We start from the raw sequence: 19,157 nt of genomic DNA on the forward strand, positions 1-19,157 counted from the left end.
TCCTTACTTAACATTTTAAGTAGTTCTGTTCCTGAAAAATGCGACTTTAAGTGAAACGATGTTAAGCGAATCCAATTTCCCCATAAGAATTAATGTAAATGGGAGTGGGGGGGTTAGGTTCCAGGGAATTTTGTTTTGGCCAGACAAAAGGCATTATATACATTTTAAACAATTTTAAAGAACCAATTTAATACTACAGTCATCACTGCTGAGTATGAAGCTTGGTTGAGGTGGTGGAGTCAGAGGGTGGAAGAGGATGGATTGTCTGGCTGCTCCTCTTGCTGTTCTTGCAAGCACAGACACTGACTTGGCAGGGGGCTCAACCCTCAGCCCTTCCTCCCAGCCCCCACCCTTGACCCACCTTTTCTCCCCCCCACCTCCTCCCCCTTACTTTGCACGCTGCATCCTCGCTCCTCCCCCTCCCTTCTGCATGCTTCAAGCCAGCTGATTGCCGCGGGCAGGAGGCAGAGGAGGAAGGGGGAGTCTGTGCGCCGAGTCCTCGCTCCTCCCCCCTCCCTCCTGCCTCCTAAACGTCGCAAGCCAGTTGATTACCGCAGGCAGGAGGCGGGAGAAGAAGGGGGAAGGCGCTGATCCCCGGGGTCTGCCGGCGGGCGGGAGGCGCTGTGGGGAGATGGGGGGCATAGGGAGGCTGCCAGCTGTGAAGAAAGCAGGCAGCCAAACAAGGTAAGAGTGGAGCATTGCACAACTTTAAATGAGCATGTTCCCTAATTGATCAGCAATGAAACAACGTTAACTGGGAGGACTTTAAGTGAGGAGTTACTGTGGTCTATTCACAGACTCTTTCTGAGAACATCATACAAGAAACTCTGCCCCAAACATGAACTGAACCTGAACCATTTGTTCATTTTTCTTTTACATTTTCACACCAAGGAGTACTAAATACTGCAGTGAAGTTTGTTCTTGCAGTATTTCCATTCTGGGCCAAACCAGGAAATACTGAGAATGCATAAGCAACAGGGCCAGCTTTAGGATTTTTGCTGCCCCAAGCAAAAACAATTTTGGCCGCCCCCCCTCATTTTTTTTCTTATCCCACCCCCGGCCCCACCTCAACTCCGCCCCTTCCCCAAATTCCCAGCCCTGCCTCCTCCCCCCTTGCTCTCAAGCCTAGGAGGGAGGGAGGGAGGGAGGGGGAGAAGGAGAAGCAGTGCGTGCTGCGGCCGCTCGGGGTCTCTCCCTCCCAGGCTCTCAAACCTGGGAGGGAGGGGGAGCAGCAGCACGCGAATCAGCTGTTTCACGCGCCGCAGCCGCTCGGGATCTCCCCCTCCCTCCCAGGTTTGAGAGCCTGGGAGGGAGGGTGAGCAGCGGCGCGTGAATCAGCTGTTTTGCACGCCGTGGCGCACGAGCGGCAGCAGTGGAGGTGAGCTAGGGCGGCCGGGGCACATTTTTAGGGGCGGCATGGCTGCCGCCAGAATGGCGCCCCTAGAAATGTGCTGCCCCAAGCACCAGCTTGTTTTGCTGGTGCCTAGAGCCGGCCCTGATAAGCAAACCTGGTTTTGATAGACTTCCAGGGCAAAAAGGTTACAATAGATCCTTGTTTGAACCTTCGAGGTTCACCCATCACTAGTTGTTGCAAATACGAAGGTATGAGGGGAGAAAGTACAAAAATATCATTAGTGTTTTCGTAATGTAACATATAACTCCTTATGTTTGTCTGTTCCACATTGTATTTAGCTGTGAGACTCTGAGTACCTTTTCCAGATCTGAAAAAGCCTTGCATAAGCTTGAAAGCTTGTCTCTTTCACCAACAGAAGCTGGTCAAATAAAAGATATTGCCTCACCTACCTTGTCTCGCTAATATCCTGGGACCAACATGGCTACAGCAACACTGCAAACACCTTGTGTCTCTTCTTAATTTAGGAATGATTTGAATAATAACAAAATACATTCTCCTCATGCAAATAACAGTAAGGAAAACATCTTCACTAGAATACTTTCTGTAAAAGAGCAGATTCATCCAGCCTCAAACTCAAGTGGCTTTGTTTGTCTCTTAAAAAGCACTTGGCAAATGTGGATAATATCATTATCTTCATTTTACAGCCAGAGAGACTTAAGGCACAGAGAGGTTAACAAGCAACTTGCCTATGGTCATGTATGCAATGTTGTAGCCCTGTCAATCCCAGGATATTAGAGCGACAAGGTGGGTCAGGTAATATCTTTTATTGGACCAACTTGTGTAATCTTGACTCTCTTACCAATAAAAGATATTATCTCACCCACATTCCCCATTGTCACACAGAAGTCATTAACAGTTTCCTTAGTCCATGCACAATATTTTCTCCTGTTTGTATTTGCCTTAGTATTGGGCTATAAGATTATGGAGTTTCTTTGCTAAAGTATATCAGCTTAGACCTAGTTGTGACTAAGTAGCTTGTATTCTTTTGGTTGTATTTTCTTTTTAACATCATTCCCTGATGTTTGGGTGTTCTGTTGAGATTATTTTTAGAAAGCAACAACAGCCCTTTACTCTTAAAGAACAAAATGTGATTATTCTGTGGATTCAATGAAGTATGGCTTTCCCCACATCAATTAATTTTATTAAACTGTAATGCACACATTCTTAAAATCCAAAAACTGAACCTGCCACTTGTGTGTTACAGAGATAGGTATGGGGAGGGAAGGGTTATTTTGCTTTTTGTTTTAATTCTGAACAAATATACTATTGGAATTTATCGGTAGGTCATAAAGCCAGTCCACATCAATATTATGCCCTCACCTGTGTTGATTCTGGTGACCTGTTTCTTAAAGTATATTGCAGAATTAGAGTGTGTGCAGATATAGGGGCCAAGAATGGTTAGAGGTATGGGAAAACTCTCAAAGACTGAGTAAGAAATGTTGGGATTATTTACTTTAGGAAGGCAACAAATGAGAGGGGACATAATAGTATATAAAATATAAAATAATGAATGGTCTACAGAGGGTAGATCGGGAACTTTTATTCAATCTGTCTGATAACACAAGAATAATGGCACATTCAATAAAACTGAAAGACATCAAACTCAGAGAAGGAAATATTTCTTCACATATAGCACATTTAGACTCTGGAACTCATTGCCACAGGAAGTCATTGAGGCCAGGAGCTTAGCAGGATTAAAAAAGGATTGAACATTTATATGGATAAATCTGGTTTACTCACAGAACAGAGGCAGTATGGTCAGTAGCAAGGCATGTTTCCCCACATCGGTCTCACTGATTAATATACTTCATCCCTAAACTTGAGGCAACTGCCCCAGCTTTCCATTGGTGAAAGGGAAGTTCAGTCACCAAACCTATTCAGTCCCTGATCTCTCTGCTTTGACTGTCAATGTGGGGCAGTAATAGCAGTTTTGGAGTCAGTACTCATAATGGGTAACAATTTTTCATCATTACCAATTAAATCTGGATGTGAAAATACATACAGGTACATTTGAAATTAATCTAGGAACTGCCACATTGGATCAGATGAATGGTCCATCTAATCCAGCAACTCCTCTCTGATAGCAGTCGGTACCAGATCCTTCCAACGAAGGCGTAAGAAGCCTTGAATTGGGCAAATTGAGATAACGTGCCTCCAGATGAAATTTCCATCTAGCCCCAGTAGTAGAGGTTGCTTTATGCCCTGAGGCATAGGATTTGTATCTCTCTCAGAACTCTTTGTTGTTTTTCAATATTTATTTTTACAACTTTGGATATTCTTGTTCAGTGCTGTCTATCTGTACCTGTCACAAATACAAAGGCCCCAGTTCAGCAGTGCACTTAAGCCCAGGCTTAACTTTGAGCATGTGCTTAAAGGTCAATTGAAGTCAGTGAGACTTAAGTGGTGCATAAGTGCATTGATGGGCCTGAGCAGGTGCTTAAAGTTAAAATGTGCTTAGGAGCTATGCTGAATCAAGGCCCTACACTCACTTGAAAAAAAATTAATGGGATGACCTTGGGAGTATTTAGTATGGGGCAAATCCTTTAGGCCTTACTCATTACTTTTAATAAACTGACTGAGGTGAATATAAGGATTTTGCTCAAATATGTGTTTCGTACAGAGCCTGATGTTGCATTGAATGGGATTAAACCATGTATGGGAGTGAAAACCCTTGGGTCAAATTCCCTGATGGTGTAAACTGACACAATTTCACTGACTTCTGAATAGAACCGTGTCAATTTACAGTAGAAGAGAATTTCTCTCTGTGAGTTTGAACTTGTGGAAGTTTCCTTCCAAATTCATCCAACTGGGGGCAATCGGCGTAGTAGAGAGGAGGTGTTTCAGCTCCCAGTTGCTGCCCGGGCCCCCAGCATGGTGCCACCCTATACAACATAGCTGCTGCAGGAGGCATGCTTGCTGGAACTCTGACCTGCAGCTGGCAGGTTGCGAGTGGCTGGAGTGGCTGTGGGGAGACATAATGCCACTCACTTATCATTTAAATACTGTAACACTGATACCTGCTGCATGTATATGAAGCCTGATACCATTCTTTTTCAAATCAATGGGAGTCTTTCCATTGTCTTTAATGGGTGTGAGATTGGGCCCAGGCAGAAGTGAGCATATGAACCTTAATTCGGGGGAAAATGGGTGTATGTATGTATGTATGTATATATATATATAATATATATATAAAGCATCTAACAATGAGCAAATGGAAAAGCCAGGGGAATATTCCATGATGGTAACTGAGAAGAGAACTTCGGTCATTGACCTTAAGCTTATTTTAGTATTCATCTTTCAAAAGTTCCTGAAGATCTTAAACTTTTTGCTTTGTTTGAAGTTTGTAAAGGATCTGGGATCCATTAGCCCAGGCAAATAGCTGCTTTTCTTTGGGGTTATAATGTATCATAGAATGGCTACCCTGACGTTTGGGGAAAGGTAAAACGGGGATTTCATACGTATTTATAGTGTCTAAGACATCGTACACACATTCGATCCGAGATGTGCCTCCACTAGGAGAGTTGTACACAACATAGAGGGTGCCACACATCAGAAAAGCTGCTTCGGCATTCTTGCTATTGCATGATGTATCCCAAGTATGCTCTACAGTCATAGTCATATGGTTGATTTTAGTGATGACAAGGTTTCCACTCGTGTCTGGCTCTGCATGGATTGTCCACAGCCCTTGTTCATCAATAGCAAGATCTATTTTAGTATCAGGAAACAGTTCATAGGCAGAAATCTGTCCAGCACCCGGCAGGAGCATTCTATCAGTTACCTTTCTTCTCTGGATGTTATATTTAACTATCTCATTTAAGGAGCCATATCTGTGATAAAACAGGAAACCATTATACATAACATGGCCAGTTCCCTGCCAGGAAGATGGCAGGTTAACTCTCCGTGGTGTTAGCTTATGATTCCTTTCCGTGAATGCCCGAATATTTGCAAATTCCAAAATAACATTATTCTTGGATCCACTTAAGAAATAAATCTTCATATGGTCTTTGCCTGGATCTGTCATCCAAGAGCCGTGCATATCTCCAGTCTTCTTAACTATCTTTATGGACTTGATACCTGCAAGCATGTTGTCACAGCCTGTAAGAAAACAATCCAAATATAAAGGATTATAAAATTAGAATGACTGTGAATCCTCTGGTTGTTCCCTCTCTTTGGAATTCTTAGTCCCTTCATCCATTGAGTAGAGTATGTCCAAAATGTCTGTAAATGTGGCTACAAAATTGCTATGTTAAGTAGTCACGAAACTCATTTCATATCGTAGAACCGGGGTGAAAGTAACCTAAGAGACTTACTGGTACGTAAGGCGGTCGCGGTCCTGAGCAAGGTGGGGGGGGTGGCTCAACCAGAAGGGGCGGAGCCTCGGGCAGAAAGGGCGGGGTTGAGGCCAGACTCCCCCAGCCAGCCCTTCAGCGCGGCCCGGCGATTTAAAGGGCCTGAAGCTCCCAGCTGCCACCACCTCCCGGGGCTCTGGTGGCAATTTAAAGGGCCTGGGGCTCCAGCTGCTGGCATTGTAGTGGTAGTGGCGGCCAGGATTCCCAGGCCCTTTAAATAACCGCTGGAGCCCCATAGTAGCGGTAGCGGCAGCCGGAGGCCCCAGGACTCTGGTGGCGATTTAAAGGACCCAGGGTAGCGGCGGCTGGGAGCCCTGGGGTAACGGCGGCCAGGAGCCCCGGGGCTGTGGCAGCGATTTAAAGGGCCAGGGGCTCCAGCTGCTGCCGGGAGCCCCGGGCCCTTTTAAATTTCCGGGCCCTGGAAAGCTGCCCCTTTTGCCCCCCCCCCATCAGTGGCCCTGCCGGTACGGTCAGCTGTGTACCGGCCCTTACCTGTATGCTGGACCAGACCTGATTGGCTCACTTTCACCTCTGCGTAGAACCAACATCTGCCATGTAAATTCATTACCTATCTTCAACGACATACATGGGGCCAAATTCTGCTCTGTTACACCAATGCCACCCAAACAGGATTACATTATTGTAACTGAGAGGAGACACAGAGCAGCAGCTTTGATTCTTCTCTCACTCACACCAGTTTTACACAGGTGTCTCTGCATTCACTGTAGTGAGGTTACTCCTGGTTTACAGCAGCACAAGAGAAAAATCAAGATCTTTATTTATAAAAGACCTACAGGTTAAAGTCTGACCTATTGAATTTTAACATACTAACTATCTCAGGGGCTCGCTCCTACCCTCTTTCCCCCTGCCCCTTTAATAATATAACACCCTTAGGAAGAAATACAGCATTCTAATATGAAGCCAGAATATAAAGATCCCAATTCTCGGTTTTGTTCTGGCCCCTTTTCACCACTCCTGCAACATAAAAGAGCCAGAAATCAGCCAGATCCCAAAGTCAGGTATCTTTCTGGCTTTGGGACATGCCATGGAATGTGTAGGACCAGCAAAACAACAGCTCCATGTCACCATAACTCAAGTTAGAGGCATGTGTGACATTGCACTCCATATGTTTATGGAAATATGCTTATGAGTGTAAATATAATGTAACTGGAATATGGTTTATGCAAAAGGTCTCCTGTAAGGTATCATTTCAAAGCTTATAATCTACTGAGTGTGTTCATCCTATTTGTATGAATGTTTCATTCTTGTATCTAAAGCTAGAAATATGAAGTATTACTCTGAAGTCCTATTGTAACTATGCAAACTGTGGGCCATTAATGGTGGCTTGGAATCTTGATGGCTCCCATTAACTAGGACAATTGATTGTAAATGGCTGTGTTTACTTGTAAGTCTTTCTGTGTTCGGGTGAGTCAGGCCGGGAAGAATGGAGGCGTGGGGTCTCACAGGACATGTCACCACGTCACCTGGTACTGGAATCCATCTTAAACCTGGTGCTTTTCCATTTAGAAGAAAGGGGGGGAACCCAGAAAGAGACAAAGGATTCCCGCCTTGTGCCAAAGCTATAAAAGGAGGTGGAACAGAACAAAGGGGGCTGTGAGTCATGAGAAATCCTCTAGTTACCACCTGAGCTGGAACAAATACTGTATCGGGGAAAGGATTGGGCCCAGACTAGGAAGGAGTCTAGTCTGTGAGAGAAGCTTATTGGAACATCTCTGAGGGTGAGATTTACCTGTATTCATTTTCTTAATGTATTAGGCTTAGACTTGTGTGTTTTATTTTATTTTACTTGGTAACTTACTTTGTTCTGTCTGTTATTACTTGAAACCACTTAAATCCTACTTTTTATACTTAATAAAATCACTTTTGTTTATTAATTAACCCATAGTAAGTGATTAATACCTGGGGGAGCAAACAGCTGTGCATATCTATCAGTGTTATAGAGGGCAGACAATTCATGAGTTTACCCTGTATATGCTTTATACAGAGTAAAATGGATTTATTTGAGGTTTGGATCCCATTGGGAACTGGGTATCTGAGTACTGGAGATAGTTAACCTGCTGAGTGGTTTTTAGTTAAAGCTTGCAGCTTTGGGGGCGTGGTTCAGACCTGGGTCTGTGTTGCAGCAGGCTGGCATGTCTGACTCAACAAGGCAGGGTTCTGGAGTCCCAAGCCATCAGGGAAAATGGGCTCAGAGGTAATTTCAGCACATCAGGTGACAGTCCCAAGAGGTCTCTGTAACTGAACCCATCACAGCATGTCATGGGACTAGGGCTGTGGGGCTGCCGGAGTGGTGTAGTCCTATACACCAGTGCAAAGTGAGTGCAAAATGTTACTACCAGAATAAGTAGGTAATTCAGAGTTGGTAGCATTTTACACCCACTTTGCAAAGATATTAACACCTCTACAAGGTGCAAGGCAGTGGAGAATCCTGCCCAGGGAACTCTCAATCTTTATCAACTGCCTAGCCCTTCCAGCAAACGTGTTATTACAATGTATGCTAGAGGAGTAAACCGCTTGCTTGCCAAAGGCAATAACAAATTAGAAGAGACACTACTTGACAGTTAAAGAATGTCTTTTAATAAAGTGCAGCCTTCTTAGCCAAACAGAATAAACAAGCCCCTAAGGCAGCAAGTTCTGGCAGTAGATGAAACGGAGAAGACAAAAGCAAACTCTGTTGCATCATCAGCCTTCTCTCTTTTTACTTGGTCCAAATCCATTGAAGTCAATAGAAATACTCACATTGCCGCCAGAAAGCAACCCTTTTTTGCACTTGTGGATACTGATACCCCCTACATATACACTCTGGTTACTGCAGCCAACATGAAGGACTGGAGACGCCTCTACTGCCCCAGGATACTTCCAAATCTTACCCCCATCAGACCCAGAAGGCAGTTTGATGCCTAATCTGCAGGAATGCCATATCCCACTCGCAACCACGGCAGGGTTGGAAGATCAATCACTTTTCCTGCAGAATCAGTGAGTGTCTGTACATATCCAAACCAAACACAATCACCTTGGACTTATACCATGCCCCTTACGGTGGAGTGGCAGCTCTGCTATTGTTAAGGTTAAGAGTCACTTACTATTTAACAGATGACTTTATCTAAGTGCTCTAAAAGCCACATCCTTACTAGTTTTCCCATTGATTTCAATGGAACCAGAATTTGGTCCTCAATGACTACAATTAAACATATCAATGAACTCATGGCTCTGCTTTTAAATAATGGTGTCAGCTAAGAATTACCTCAAGCAGCAGGAAGTGTATTACACAGACAGCTGGAAACCTAGGCAGCAAGACCTTAAACACTAGCAAGCAATGCTGTAAAATCTGGAAATTGATAATGGACCTGTAAATATGATGTGGTTAATGGACGGCTAGTATATACTAATGTGTTACTATCAATAACAACTTTTCAACATCTGGAAAGATGTAAAAAGGCAGGTAATTTTAGCTTAGTTATTTTTAGAAAGAAACAATTTTCAGTGTCTTTACCCTGAGACGTTTTAAAAACCATCTAATTTATTTTTTTATTGCATGTCAAAGGAAGTGCCTGAATATTCAAACAAGCTTAGATCTAGAAAGGAACAGATTTTGAAATTCAGAGTACTGGAGACTGGTATAGGACAGTGGTTCCCAAACTGGGGTTCGCGAACCCCTGGGGGTTCGCAGAACGTTACAGGGGGTTCGCCAGAAAAATTTCACTAATGGCGGACAGAGGACCCTGGGCATTGGAGACAGCAGTGGGACCTGGTTACAGGGCAGACACCCCGAGCCCCAGGGAGAACGGGGCTGGGCAGTTGGGGCCGGCAGCCCAAGTCCCGGCGGTCAGCAGGGAAGCTGGCAGCCCGAACCCCAGCTCTCCGCGCGGGGCTGACAACCCAAGCCCCAGGGAGAGCGGGGCCAGGCAGTTGGGGCCGGCAGCCCAAGCCCTGCCCCCGTCAGCGGGGGAGCCAGCAGCCCAAACCCCAGTGCTCCCCATGCAGGGTTGGCAGCCCGAGCCCCAGAGGAAGTGGGGCCGGGCAGTTGGGGCTGGCAGCCTGAGCCCTGCCCCCGTCAGCAGGGGAGCCGGCAGCCCGAATCCAGCGCTCCCCATGCAGGGCTGGCAGCCCGAGCCCCAGGGAGAGCGGGGCTGGGCAGTTGGGGCCGGCAGCTTGAGCCCTGCCCCCGTCAGCGGGGGAGCCGGCAGGACGAACCCCAGCGCTCAGCACGGGACTGGCAGCCTGAACCCCAGGAAGAGCGGGGTCGGGCAGTTGGGGCATCCATCACACTGAGGAAAGTTAAACTTAAATCCCTGAAAATATTCATTTTTAGGAGGGGGTTCACGAGATTTCACAGTTTAGTGAAAGGGGTTCGCGGGCTGTTAAAGTTTGGGAACCATTGGTATAGGAGTAGGCTTTGAAAATAGGGTGAGAAGAGTAGTAGTATCACTATTACCACCTGCTTTAACCCTTTGACAGCATGTTGACAAAGATTAAGAGAGCAGATTCTTAGCTCAGTGATTCTCAAACTTTTGTACTGGTGACCCCTTTCACATAGCAAGTCTCTGAGTGCAACCTCCCTTATGAATTAAAAACATTTTAAAATATATTTAATACCATTATAAATGCTGGAGGCAAAGCGGGGTTTGGGGTGGAAGCTGACAGCTCGTGACCCTCCACATAATAACCTCATGACGCCTTGAGGGGTCCTGACCCCCAGTTTGAGAACCCCTGCCTGATGTAATTTGATTTAGCTCCACTGAAATCAGATATATACCACCTTAGGATCTGCCCTGAAGCTTTTTAAAAAGGTTCTGATTCCAATTTTTAAATTTTCTGTTGTGTGTTTCTGATTTCACACTGCTTCTGACTGGAAATAAAATATACCACCTAAAATATACATACTGCATATAATTTGCATCAATTAGTGAATTTCATAGGGGCGAGATACTATTTAGAGATGAAATTTAAGAGGATAAGGGCTTTCAATAAAACATAAAATGTATATGTACTTCATATTATATTACATGTTAGTACATTTACATGCTGAATTTGCAAATTCAAAATTGAATTTTGCTTGCAGCCAAGTCGCTTACTGTGTGATCTTGATAGGGAATTACAGAGAATATTAAAATATATGGAAAATTTACCGGTAGATTAAGTAGTTTCAATGTCTATTGAATTATCCTTAGTATTGAGGCTGTGACCCAAAAAAAACGTAAGCCACTTAATTAGTTGGCACAGCTGCAACCAACTGTGAGACACTAGAGTTTTTCCTGGAATGTTGCTGTGACAGATACTGTGGACATATGGAAAATCTAAAGACTATTGTATCTAGTTTATAAATGTTATGTATTTTATGGACTACGGATGGTATTCTGGGTCCATGTGGGAGCTAAAGAGTTTCGTGCAGGAACTAAAATAATTGGGAAGTAATTAATGCAACTTCCTGGACAGATAACAGGTTCGGAGAAACTTCGGCTGCCTGGGGAATTGTATAGACTGGTTTAACCTGCATCTACAAGCCTGACAAACAAAGAACCCAGAGCTCTATAAAATGACCACCTTAGACACAGGGAGCAGGATCAATCCATGAAGGATGTAATATGTAGAATGTATGTTTTAGGTGTTGGGATATGTGAAAAGATGCCTGCTTGTCTGGCAAGGAAAGAGAACAGCCAGGTGAAAAGCTGACCCAGTAATCTGATCAGGTAAACAACTGGGTTAGCAAACTAATCTTAATGCTAGGCAGAAAAAGTGTTTATACAATATATAATGAACAGCTTTGTAATAATGTATTTAAGGCGCGCACCTGAATGTGGCTGTGAGCTTGCATTCAGCCCTATGCTATGCTCTGTTTTAGTGGACTGATCACTCACTGAAGCAGCAAATAAATGACATACTTCTTCAGCTCAAGAGAAGGTCTGTGAACTTGTGCATTCTGGGTGGCAGGGAAAAAAACGGTCAACACCCTTACCCAACCTCAGAACTGAAATGAGACTGTGAATCAGAGGGACAGGCCCTGTGAAAGGACCTGAAGTACTTTGAAAATTGCCATCGTCTCGATATGCAAGGTGGGTGACACCTGGTAAGCCAGGCTTGGGTATAAGCTGTTTATTATTTTTAAGATGTCTTTTGTTCTGAATAAATAGTGCTTTGAACTAGCCTGGTCACTGATTAACCCTGTCATTGCCCCTTAATGAACAGGGCTGCAGCTCCTACAGTTTAAGGCTAGAAGGGACCCCAGATCATCTAGTCTAACCTCCTGTAAGTCATACGCCACGAACACCACCAACCAACCATCCACACACAAAACCCAACTAAAACTACACCAAAGTATTACAGCCCACTGAAGACTAAACTATTACATGCCAGAGGCAGAGAATAGGAGGGCCCCAGGTACACCCATGTTTGAAGCCCCTGCAATGTCAGGAAGTTGATTAAGTGAGATATATCCAGATAATGATGGCAAATGACCCACATCCAGCGCTGCCAAGAAAGGTGAAAATCCCATCAAGATCATTGCCAATCTGATCTGAGGGGAAATTTCTTCCTGACTAGGGTGACCGATGTCCAGATTTTATAGGGACAGTCCTGATTTTGGGAACTTTTTCTTATATAGGCACTCTCCACCCCCGTCCCTATTTTTTTCACTTGCTATCTGGTCACCCTATTCTTGACTCATCATGTGGTGTTCAGTTAGAACCTGAGCATGTGAGCAAGAACCAGCCAGCTAAGCACGTGAGAGAGAGAATGCTTGGTGCCACTTCAGAGTCTTTTCCCTCCCCATCCAATGTCCCAACTTCACTTGTGGCCATCCCTGATGCTTCAGAAAAAGGAGATTACAAACAAAACCAGAACATGGGGGAGGGGCTCTCCGCACCATTGCCTCTGGGCCCTGCTACCTCTCCCGATGCTTAATTTGTAATAAAAGATGTGCCAGGGCTCAGTCTGGGCAAACCCCAGTGCAAATTAAGCACTGGCTGGGTGGTCAGAGAGCAGCGGCTGTGGCCAGGCACCCAGCTCTGAACACAGCAGCAGCAGCGCAAACTCTAGGGTGGCAATGCCATACCTTGCCACACTTACATCTGAGCTGCTGGCCAGCAGCTGCTGTTCTCCGGCCACCCAGCCCAGGCTGCACTGGGAGGAGTTTCTGAGCCTGGGGCTCCCCTGGCCATACACCCACTGACCACCAGGACCGCAGGAAGGGGGAACCCAGGGGCTGACCCACTGGCTCCACAGGAGTGAGCCCTGCTGCCTGCACCTCCCCATCAGGCTGGCAGCTCCAGGCAGCATCACCCTGCCCAGCTGACCAGGTGGGCTCCAGCCACGGGCTTGCCCGCACTCACCCTTACTCTGGCAGCCCGGCCTGCCAGCTTGTAGTACTCTGATGGCGACCACTGATAATAGGGCCCTGAGCTCTAAGGCTGGCCCTGCTTCTGGCCCCCTACAGATTCCAGCTGTAGCCCTGAAGCATGAGATGCTGAACTTAATTCAGACTTGCTAAGGTGATCGCAGTGAATTGCAGGAGCGTGCAGCCTAAATCCCCAGTCTGGAGGCTGAGTGTCACGTGATGGTGATGATTAGAGGCTTGAGACCTAAGTGGAATACCTTTAAGGAGACCAAAAAGTGGTCAGAGGTGCAGTTGTCTTGGGAACTGTGACAGTTGCCCGAGTATACCTTTAGTAGTTTTTTTTAATGCTTTTAATGCTCCAATTAAAGAGCTATTTCCAAAGAACCAATTTAACATGCAATTCAGTATGTATATAACAAATATTTTAAATTATAGCATTTCCCTTATCATTTTGGTGTATTTGTTTTCTTTGCTGAAAGCTCAATATTATCACACTTAAAGAACACACATTTGTAAATATACTTTATCGACATATCAGCATAAATGTATTGACTAGAGAATTGGCTCTCTTAGATCTAAGTTTTGAAAAGTAAATAGTTCTTACTTGCATTAAGCATGAGCTTGACTTTCCTTTTTTCTTCTGCGTCTTCATTTAGCTGCTTTTCCACCATGTCTTCATCTACTTCTACACAGGCAGTAGATTCTCTTGTTGATTGAAAATAGTCAATGTCCCTTTGTGCTCTTTCAACTCTTGTTAGCAAATGCTCCACTTCATTTTTAAACTCAGCCTTATAAACTTTCAGCCCCTCCAAGCGCGATACCATCCTCCTTGAAAAGTCATGGAATTCTTGTACATAAGCCAGTATATCTTGGTTGCATTTTTCCAGCCTGCTCTTGAATTAGAATACAGAACATATAAATATATATTTGCTTGTGTGAACATGTGTATTTTCTATAGATAGGATCTTAACACATGGTTAGTTTATAAATACCACTGTCCCCCCTTCCCTTTCTCATTTCAAACTAATTATCCCTGGTCACTTATTAATCTGCATGAAAAAGTCACTGAAATTCATACTTGTGGTTAAATATCTATATTCTCCCTTGCTATGAAGTCTGAGGGCCAGATTCTTTGCTCTTCTTCTGTCAGCAGAGGGGAGTCCTGGTAGAACCCATTGGAGGTTTGGGGTGTAGAACAGAGGGATCACGGATGACTCCCCTCCCTGAGTTCCCTCAAAATCCTCTCTTTAGGGTCTCTGCTGAGTCTGTCTCATAAAAATGTGAAAGCAGGGGCTGTTGGATCCAGGAAGCAACCACATTTCACATACTGTTCCTTTGCTGACCCAGCAGATATCTGATCCAGAGTTAATGCTACTTACTCTTTTCTAGCATTTAAAATGGAAAATCGAAATTTTGACCTACAAAATCAATATATGCGAAGAAAGTTTGTATCAAAATGGTGAAAATTATGGGAGTAAAATCATGGAAGATAGAGCAATGGAATTCAGGTTTGAAAGACCAGCACACCCATGCAGCTACCTCAGTATCAGTTCATCTTAAGTCAGGCCCTACCTGCCTGATCACTTCAAATGGACCCTGCCATTGGACACATTTTCAAAAGTGTCTAGTGATTTTGGGTGCCCAGCTGGAGTCATCATAAAAGGGACCTTATTTTCACAAAGTGCTGAACTCCCACTCTCTAAAAATCAGAACTCTTCAAGGTGTTTCAAATTGGCCACCCAAAAATCAAGGTACCCAATATTATTAGCCTCTCTTTAAATTTTAGGCCCCTTTAGTTTGTCAAAACTTCATAATAGGCTAGGTGCTGAAAAAGCCAGTGATTTTTATAGGACTTTTCATCCACAAATCTCAAAACACTTTAGAAAGGGGGAAACTGAGGCACAGAGAGATGTGACTTGCCCAATGGCATGCAGCAGAACAGTGGCCGAGCTGAGAATAGAACCCAGGTGTCCTGGGTCCTAGTCCAGTGCTCCACCCATTAGGCAACACTGCCTATCAGATGAGTTATTGAAAGTGTGTCAGTATCTCAGGCCTGATGCACAAGAATGATAGTCCTAACTAGTTAAAACTGGGTACTCAGTTGTGGTGCTTTACACACAGGTTTCAAGCTTTTCATTGTGGGTGTTAGGTGAGCTTTTCTATGACTGAGGAATAAATATACTTACAAAGGGAACCATGTAGTATGTGCTATGTGTTTCATTCTCTGAAATCTTTGGTGAGGATTTTATAGCTCCCCGGCTCATTTTATGACAATTATCCAAGTGGTAACTTGGATTTTTGCATATGACCATAATCCGAACCAAGAGGCCCACCTACCCATCTCTCCTCCTCACTACACAAAGTGCCTCCATCCATGCTCCCAAATGTCCCAGGACTGCTTCTCCCTCCAATATTTACCGCTCCCCTTTTCTGCCCTTGCTACTGTCCCCTCTTCCTTCACCTCTCCTTTAGCCAGACAAAAGTGTGTGTGGAAGGGAGGAAAGACATTATTTCCCCCCTCAAGTTGAAATGTGTGGGGGTGGGAGATATCCACCCCCTGTCCACATTGCTTGTACAGTTACACATATATCAACTTCTATGGGTGTCCAAACATATGCGAGAACCTTAGGATGTTGGTTGGTCTGAACCAGGGAGGATGGGGGAAACTTTTCTCTCCTGTGAAGCAAAAGGGAGGAAACAGACAGTTGAATGTATATGATTGTCATTCTTGTGTAGGTTCGTAAAATGTTAATCCCAGCCCACCTAATGGGGAGAGAACATTGGTCCAATCCTTCACTGTTTTCTGAGTGAAGCCAGTAGGAGCTTTGCATGAGCAAGGAGTGCAGGAATGACTACTGTTAGAGCTTCTTTACAATTATTTTATTAACACAAATTATTACCAAATAAAGGCACGATAGCAATTCTTAGTAAGTCATCCCATACAAATTCTGTCCTACTGTGTATGTGTCACATTTTTTAAATAAAGTATGCACAATGGTACATTGGTATTTAGGATCTAGGAATGCAAAACTTCTGGAATTGTTTTTAATAATCTCATCTGAATTTAATTAGCAATACTCTGTGATCTTAACTGAAGAAAAAGGACAGGTACTGGAGTAAGTGGGAGCCCTGTTTGAGGGACTGTAATCTTATGAAATTTAGCAGAACCAAAACTTTTTGCAATCTCCCAACCACATGGGGATTTTTTCAGTCTCATGTTAAGATGCAAATACACTTAAAGTTCAGCTGGAGATAGAAAAATGCCTTGTAAGCTTCCAACTATCTTCTGTGCTTACTAATTCATTATTAATCTTTTTCACCAATCCTGTTGATGCCAACAGGAAATGCAAATATTCTGGAGACATACTGTGACAGCAATTTAAACACTTATAGCTAAATGTTATTGATGGGATTACACAGATGCAATTGATAGAAGAATTTGGCTAAGTATAATAAAATAAAATAAAATAAAAATGTTATGATATGATAAATAATGCTATGATAACATGAAATAATTAAAGTTGCAGGTTTTAGTTACCATGACATACTTTTAAAGTTTGTTTATTTTATTTGTTTATATTATTCATTGTTTTACTGATGATGATTAACATATATGCAGTTTATATATGCAAGAACATGCACCACCTTTCAAATATATTTGCAACAAGACAATATTCCTATGACACAATTATACAGATAACACATACCTCTAAAGATAGAAAACGCCGGTTGATGTAATGCATTAGTACTTCATCTTGCATTACATATTGGGCCTCTCCCACGATACTTGTGAAAAATGAAACTAATAAAAATCTGAATTGCAAGATTACCATAGTTTCATGAAATCTTGTGGGGAAAAATAAAGAATTAATAATGGGAAGAAAAATCACGCTAAAACTGCCCCCTCAGAATTAAAATCAATATAATTACTGTATGATACTATGATGTGAAAAAAATGGCTACAAATACTAAAGCTGAAAGAATTAAAAGATTTAAAATGGCTGTTTCAGCTCCTTCAGTCTATCATTAAAACAATAAAGTTGTGGAAAGCATTGAGCTAGATGTGTTTATTTCTAGAAGCCAGATGAATGCTTTCCAGCTTGTGATCTTGTGATCAACCCCAGATGTTCAGTACTGAGTCACATAGAGCCTTTAGTCCAGTTATATTAAATAAGAACAAAAACAACCCCCACCCCCACCCAGAACAATATTTAGTGCCAGATCCTTTGCGGATGTAAATCAGAGCAGCTTCACTGAAGTCAATAGACCTATGCTGATTTGCACCAGCTGAGGATCTAGTCCATAATATCTGTAGTTGTTGTTCTGAACAATCACAGTTGTTAGTGTAAAGCAATTTAAAACAACTCCTTCACTTTCAGTGTTTATCTGGGTACATATGTCTGTCTGTACTAGGTTAGAAAAATGAAAAATATTAAGATGCTCTTCTCTCATTTATCTATCTTAGGGTTTTATACTATCAACATAATATCCAAGCACCTTCCCACATAAAATCAATAGAAGCAGCAAAGTCCCTTGTGGATTTAATGGAGTTTCTGGCACTTTTCCCTTTTGGGAATAAAAACACTACTTGGGGTAAGGTTTTTGGTTTTAATTTGTTAAAAGAAATATTAATTTTAAGGCTTATTTGTTCTAGGTCTTTTTGGTCTTTTCTTTGAGTAAAAGGGGATGCATATGCATATCCAGAATCCTTTGACCAAGGGGATATGGCCACACAAACAGCACGGACAGTAAGAAGTTATAGGCATCAGACATTTCCCCTTCTATTTGAACCCAAACACTACATCTGTACTGCTCTTTCTCAGAATTCGGCACATCTTAATATTTTTTCAGCATCCTTCTCTACAGTTTATTCTCACACCCACACAAGCTCTCCCTTTGTGCTCTCTCTAGCATGAGTGTAAGCATCTGAGCATTGATTCAATGCATGAAAATGTGTCACAGCATGCAGAATTTACCCTTCGACCTCATTTCCCTGACTGCTGTGAGGTACAACTTTGCATTATTTATGACAAGAATTCAGAGTGCACTGGCAAAAAGTGATTTTTTTTTATACTTCTTTATGCTAATGGAAAACAAACCTGTTTGCCAGTTTCCATTTATGTGGAACAGTCACTGATGTGCAGCCAGCCTGACCGGATACCCCCTCGCCAGCTCTCATTTAACCTCAGAGCAAGCAGAACTACTTCTTGGGGAGATGGAAACAAACAACATGGTCTTGTTGGACTATGGAACTGATAGAAGGACACCCTGGATGTGTCCTCCAGGCATATAGAAAAACATGCAACTGCGAAGGAAGCACTAGGTCATCTCCATTGATTGGGAGTGCTAGAGAAGTCCTGCAGGGTGAGTAGTTCTGAGGCGTATACTGTCTTTTTTTTCTAGCCCCCCAAAGCATGGCAAAATCCGAACACTATTGGATGATAAAGTATTACTGCAGGATTGCGGGGGCAGGGTAGAAAAGTGGTGTATGCCACATTCCTCTCCACCAATGGGTACAGAGACCATTGAGCATGGGGCTATAAGCCTGCAGGGTTTCTGAGACTCATAACCATCCTAACAGCTTTAAGGAAGCCATTAGCAAATGAATTATATGTGGCAAAATAGGTCACTTTCACCCACTGGTTCAGGAAAAAATTCAGCTCATCTATAGAAGTGAAGATCCACTACATCATGGACTTCCTGCAAGTTGGAACATCCTTGGATCTCTGTGTTAGCCATAGGAAGGTGCAGATTATGACCATCAGCACTGTCCTAGACCTAAATAACAATAGAAGCTTGACGCTGTACCTCTTGGGTCTTGTTTCACATTTATTCACAAGTTGACATATCCTCCAAATATTGAAAAATGGCACCCTTAGAAGCTTGCGCTAGTACTGAATATCATAGTGGAGCTGCTGATTGAACCTCACCCACATGCATACTTATGTTCTCTCCTCAGAAATGGTATTGTTAATAGCTATAACCTCAGCCATTATCTGAATGAGGTGCTCTGTCAATGGAGAAATAGTTCTGTACTTTC

General features: G+C 43.4%; 1 protein-coding gene across 1 annotated transcript; it reads right to left on the bottom strand.

The window, feature by feature from the left end:
* Positions 1–2,937: 2,937 nt before the first annotated feature.
* Positions 2,938–17,235, bottom strand: OLFML1 (olfactomedin like 1). Its single transcript, XM_054026635.1, has 3 exons — positions 16,825–17,235; positions 13,722–14,010; positions 2,938–5,509 (listed from the first exon to the last, which is right to left on the bottom strand). The coding sequence occupies exons 1-3, from the start codon at positions 16,948–16,950 to the stop codon at positions 4,731–4,733; spliced, it is 1,194 nt and encodes a 397-aa protein (XP_053882610.1). The 5' UTR covers positions 16,951–17,235; the 3' UTR covers positions 2,938–4,730.
* Positions 17,236–19,157: the final 1,922 nt, after the last annotated feature.

Source organism: Malaclemys terrapin, chromosome 4 (genome assembly GCF_027887155.1).
Source record: "Malaclemys terrapin pileata isolate rMalTer1 chromosome 4, rMalTer1.hap1, whole genome shotgun sequence".
NCBI classification, from domain to species: Eukaryota; Metazoa; Chordata; order Testudines; family Emydidae; genus Malaclemys; species Malaclemys terrapin.